The sequence below is a fragment of the Mustela lutreola genome, chromosome 7 (genome assembly GCF_030435805.1).
Source record: "Mustela lutreola isolate mMusLut2 chromosome 7, mMusLut2.pri, whole genome shotgun sequence".
NCBI classification, from domain to species: Eukaryota; Metazoa; Chordata; class Mammalia; order Carnivora; family Mustelidae; genus Mustela; species Mustela lutreola.
In genome coordinates this window covers 104670065-104675951 of record NC_081296.1, presented here as the reverse complement: position 1 = coordinate 104675951, position 5887 = coordinate 104670065, and the positions used below count along the sequence as shown (strand labels likewise).

General features: G+C 43.9%; 1 protein-coding gene across 1 annotated transcript; it reads right to left on the bottom strand.

Annotated features, from left to right (window-relative positions):
* Nucleotides 1-254: 254 nt before the first annotated feature.
* On the bottom strand, nucleotides 255-4308 carry ARF6 (ADP ribosylation factor 6). The gene is made up of 2 exons (XM_059182035.1): nucleotides 4148-4308; nucleotides 255-4049 (listed from the first exon to the last, which is right to left on the bottom strand). The coding sequence occupies exon 2, from the start codon at nucleotides 3561-3563 to the stop codon at nucleotides 3036-3038; it is 528 nt and encodes a 175-aa protein (XP_059038018.1). The 5' UTR covers nucleotides 3564-4049; nucleotides 4148-4308; the 3' UTR covers nucleotides 255-3035.
* Nucleotides 4309-5887: the final 1579 nt, after the last annotated feature.

The following is a 5887-nucleotide window of genomic DNA, read 5'->3' as shown; positions in this document are numbered from 1 at the left end:
TAAAAAAGTTATTTTCAACTTCTTCTGTGTCCTAAATTATCATAAAATCAGATTAAGTTTGGTGGAACTAAATCAGTACAAAACCTTCTGTACACCCAGCATTATAAAAAGCAAATTGACTTTTTTGTTCTTATAAAAGCTAGGTGACTCCAAATCGAGTCACTTTATACCATACATCCCTGGAGAGTAACATGGCCCAACACACCACATGTCCCATTTCATCTAGTCCAAACGAGTAACATAACGTGAGAAACTGCACTGTATAATTCCTTTATTTTCTGCATATTAGTGCTTTACCAACACTACAACCATATAGAACACAATTCCAAGTACTGTACTTTTTAGTTTGGGGAGATCACAGTCTACAGACTCATTTACTTAGACAAGATTAACCTCATTCAAAACTTACTGCAGTTTATAAATTCACATAAATACAGAAATTGATGCAATTAAACAAAAACTTCAGGATCTTATTTTTTAAATTCCTAGATTATAACTTTTCCTGCAGGCTCAATTACCTGCCCCATGATCACCAATGGTTATGGCTCAATTTAACTACATCAATTATCAACCTTTTATATCCTTAAAGAAAATGTAAATGAAAATTACAATTTCTTACCAGGAAGTTTAGGGTTTTCCAAAATTTCAAGTATTTGCTTCCCTCCTCCCCCCTTCAGTTAGACATTTCAAATAAACTAAAAATAACCACATCTCACCTGCAACATTCAATAGCAATCACTTGATGTATAAAATTTTAACTATGCTCCGTTATTTTAAAACAAAAAAACGGCTGCCTATCAATCTGTCTGTCACAAGTTAGAAATACTACATTTAGGAATTAAGATGAGGGTTTCAAGTTTCCTCCAGTTTAGGCATTTATACCTTTGTGCTCGTCTTGTCTAAAGATGTTACTATAGCATCGGTATTTGTATAACCCATGTTTATGTACCTTAAAATGCAATCACTTAAAACACTAAGAATTAAATTTATGTGGAGCTTTGGGAATTTTAAAAGCAACTAAAATGTTCTCGGATGTGTCTGTCAGCTTCATTTCTGGAGATCCTTCTAAAGTAAAACTGAGAACTTTATACTTTAGTTGCATTTTGAATTCAAAAATCCCTCTGCACCATCAGGAGCCTACAACATAGCACCTTTTCTCATCTGCTTTAGGTAAATGTGTCAAGACTTTTACTTTCAATAGTTAACTTTTTATAGCCTTATGCTTCTCATACATCTTTGGTAAAAGCTCCATTATACAATATGGCCAAAACACGAAGGACCAATACTGTCCAACTATGTACCATGATATCCCGTTCCATTTGTTTTCAGACACCCTCATGAATAAAACCCACTCCACCTTTTCCTGTATACTGCCTTTGCAGTCTACGTTTCTTAAATTCCCTATATTTAATTCCTTGAGGACCTCTAAAATTAATCCTTAAGGCTATATGAGAACCAGATGCTGCTCACAATTCTTTATCAAGCATTAACATTTGGTTCAAAGTATCATCATAGTGGTCTCAATAATCTAATTACCGGTCCTAACAAGCTAAGCAAGTAATCTTGCTAGGATCTGGTTATCACCAGTGAGCACACTGCTTACCCTTGAAGAAAAATAAGTTTACATTCATTGTCATCCGTAGGTTCTTTTTCTTCATCCTACTTCCCCTTTAATTGTCATTCCTCAAGTCTACACATCATTCATTCATTACATTTCCTTCCTTAGGGGAGATAGTGTATTAATGAACCAACAGGATATCGGACTATTTGTATGAGTTAATCCTACAATCAAACAGAATTAAATATCTTTTTTATAAAACATCTTTTCCAGTGTTCTAATTAATGGAGATGTGGATCACTCATCTACAAAAAAGACTTCTATCTTCAGCTTAATCAGTTGCTCTAATGTGAAAACAGGAATGTGTATTTTTCAAACTAGGTAGGTGTATATAATTTGAATTGTTAAATGCTTTATTAATGAACAAAGTAAACATTCTAGTAATTTTTAAACTATTGGTCTTAGACATTTGAAATGTAGTAGAAGTATATATTCCAGTTTTGCCCCAAAGTCACTTAAAATTATCTACAGATATCGCATCTGTGTGTGGCATATACCATTTATTGCTCCATATTCTGGAAAGAGTCTACTTTTAAAGTTAAAAAAGAGGGAAAAAACAGCAAAGTTGCTAATCTTGCAGTGGAAAAATCCGTGTTGACGGGTTACACTTTCAAATTTTTATGCAGTGTAAGTTAGCTATGTAATAAGGAACTTGAGTTTTATCCCTACTCATGCATGACGTATGTTTCAGAACTTAAGAGCTGACATTTCAAAGAACTTCTTACATTACCTGTTTAACATACTGATGTGCAACTGGAACATATTACAATGGTATTACTCATTATGTGCCACTGTAGGCTAGGTTTACTATACTGGTCTTAGATATAAAAGGTCACATTTGAAATTACTAAATTAAAGATAAAACTCATAAGGGAGGGGTAAAGGCCTTAAATATAAAAGACAAACGGCAGTTTGATTAAGCAATAATTTTCAGTTTACTAGATGAAACAGACTTGCAACATAGTCTGCATGAATGCAAAATAAGCCATCTACAGCAAGTGAAAAGGAAACGGGGCAAAAAGGAAAAAAAAGCATACATTGCAAAAAAGATTCTCTCGAAATAAAAAAATCAAACCATTATTATAAAGGACTTTACCAAAAACTGCTGTATTTCCCCATCCCATTTGCTGGAAGTCAATAAGAGCATCTAGCACTTTGTGTTCATGTCAATTGTCAGATCAGAGCATCGTAACGCAAAGCAAAAAGAAAAAAGAGGGGGGAAAAAGGAAAAAAAACAACAACAGAGAAACAAAAAAAGGAAACCCCTAACCCCCCCCTTCCCCAACCGTAGAACAGTAACTCCAGAGTTCAAATTCAAAAGAAGAGAAAGTGGCAATTGAAAGAGGTGATGGTGGCGATAATCCTATGAATGGGTTTTTGATTTCTCTCCTTCCGGGGGATAAGTGGAGAATGCTCATTAGGATTTGTAGTTAGAGGTTAACCATGTGAGCCCCTCATAGAGTCCATCCCCTGAGGTGGCACAGGAGGGCTGCACATACCAGTTCCTGTCCCGAATCCGGGTCAGGCCCAGTTTCTCCTGGATCTCGTGGGGTTTCATGGCATCAGGCAGGTCCTGTTTGTTGGCGAAGATGAGGATTATGGCGTCCCTCATCTCCCGGTCATTGATAATGCGGTGCAGCTCCTGGCGGGCCTCGTCGATGCGGTCGCGGTCGGCGCAGTCCACTACGAAGATCAGACCCTGGGTCCCGGTGTAGTAATGCCGCCAGAGCGGGCGGATCTTGTCCTGGCCGCCCACATCCCACACGTTGAACTTGACGTTTTTGTAAGTCACCGTCTCCACGTTGAAACCCACTGTGGGAATGGTGGTCACCGACTGGCCCAGCTTCAACTTGTACAGGATTGTTGTCTTGCCGGCCGCGTCCAGGCCCAACATGAGGATCCGCATTTCCTTGTTCCCGAAGATCTTGGATAGCACCTTCCCCATCGCGTCGGAGGAGCCGGGGCCGGGGGCATTCAGGTGTCCCGGGTCCCCTCAGCCAAATACGCCGCAGCCGCCGCGAAACCGAAACGAAGCCTCCGGGCCGCGAGGGCGCCCGTGCGGCCTGCGTGGGAGTTGCCTCTTCGGGGCAGAGGCCCGGACTCGCCACTCACTCGGGCATCACCGACCGCACAACTTGATTCCTCCAGTCGCCGCTGCCGCCGGGGCCCTGAGTCTGAGCCGGGAGAGCCGCCGCCCTGCTGAGGCGCGGCCCGGCCCGGAACTGCCCTTCCCCCCGCAAGCGCCGCGCGAGCGCCGCCGCGTTTCCCGCTCCTCCGCCTTCTCCTCACTCCGCCGCGGGAGACCGAGGCCCTCCGGGCCGCCCGCCGGTCCACGAGCTCCGGGCTCACCACCGGCCCAAGCTACCCGAGAGTCAGCAAGGCTCCGGCGCCTCGTCAGGTCATTGAACCTCGCGGGAACTCGGTGCGCCGTCTGCAGAGACACGGAGAGGAAGAAGAGTTACTGGCGGAGTACCAGAGGGGAACGGAGGCCGAGGTGGCCCGCCTTTCCAGCTCAGTCCAAGAGGTTACCTCCAGCCGCCGCCCTGAGCGCGGGCTCCCTCTGGCCTCCACCTCCTCCTCCCAGCTCTGCCGCTGCCGCCGCCGCCGCCGCCGGAAAAGGCGCCGAAGAAACCGCCTCACTTCCCCTCCCGATCACGCAGGCGCAGCAAGGCCAACCGTTCGACGAGCGCGACCTCTGTAAGGGGCCGGGCCCGCGCGCCTAGCGTCATGGGCGCCACGCGCGAAGGGCGGAGCTACGGAGGCTCGGAGGCATCGAGGGTGTGGCCAGGCCCTAGACTTCGCGAAACTCGGACTCTGACCCGTGCCCACCTGTTACCACACTAGAGGCTCGGGTACTTTCTGCATTCCTCTTCCGCGCTTTCACCTCCTCCACCCTCCCTCGAACCTGAGGAGCAAATCCTCTGGGGAGCTCCACAGGGTGGGGTCCGCGGGAAGGGCGCTCCCAGGATGAAAGCCTCCCCCATGCTGCTTTCTGACTTGTTCTCAGACGTCGGTGCCCGCCAGGTGCTCCGCGAGTTCCCTTCATCCCGCCCCAGATTTCGCGCGTCCCCAGTCACCCGGGAAAGCCCTACGTGCCCTTTCTACCTGTCCCAGCCTCTCCTTGGCCTCCTTTATCCCTCGTGTTCTGTGCATTTCCTGAAAGACACGTGGGAGGCCCGTGGTTTGTGTGGAATCTGCCAGGCAGTGCGGCGCTTTTACTAGGCTTGGGTTTGCTATGAAACCCTCCTTTTGAATGTTTGAGCTCCATCTTTATACATCGCCTCAGGACCAGTCTACGTTACTTAAAAATGGCAGTGTGAACCAGAGTGCCGGTGCCTGGCCTCGTTTTCAACTGTATAAGGTGATAGAAAACCTTTCATATTTAAGTGTTACTTCCCTTTAATGTGATAAGCAATAACTTCTCACCCACCCTTTCTTAACTTTTAGAAGGCTAGATGATAATCATCTTAGCATACGGTTTAGAATCAGACTAACTACTTTTGTGGCCGGGATCTAGGCATTTAACCTTGCTGCGTTTGTTATCTCCTGTGTAAACCCAGTGTCATGCCGACCTTGCTCTCTGTACTCTGTTTCAGGGTAAATAACAAAATGTTTGTGGAAGACTCTAGGAAACCTTTTTGTAGCAAATGGTTAGAGATCAAGTTAGACTTAAAAGTAAGGCGAAGCTTTAAATAAATGAACGAAGGGGAGGAAAAACAGGAAATAGGGTTTGTTATTTTTTAAGATCTAACAGCATGTGATAACTTACTTATTTCATAATACGAGAATATTTGATAATGGTAGATAGGTTAAAAGATAACCTTACAAGCTTCAGCTGAAATAAACCTACTAGAGTCACTAGTATTCTAACAATGATCCAATATACTTTCTGTCTGCCTTAATGGGCACAGTCATAAAACTTGAAGAATGATTTTGGAGATTAGGCTTCAAAGTGTTGCCTGTTTTATAGCTATGAATCCTTAGGCCTCAATCTTCCTAAACTTCATTTTCCTTATCTGTAAAATCAGACAAAGAATGATATTGCTCATAAAAAATAGTCACTATTTATTGCTTGTTATGGCAAACACTGTACTAAGTACTTTAAATATATTTTTTAATCCTGACAGCAATCATAGGAAGTAATTTTGAGTACTAAAATTTTACATATGAGGAAACTCAAGGACAAAGAGTTTAAGTTGTTTTTTGAGGGCCACAGAACTGAGATCAAATCAAATCTGCAGCTCCTCCTCTTAACCCCCTAATTATGCT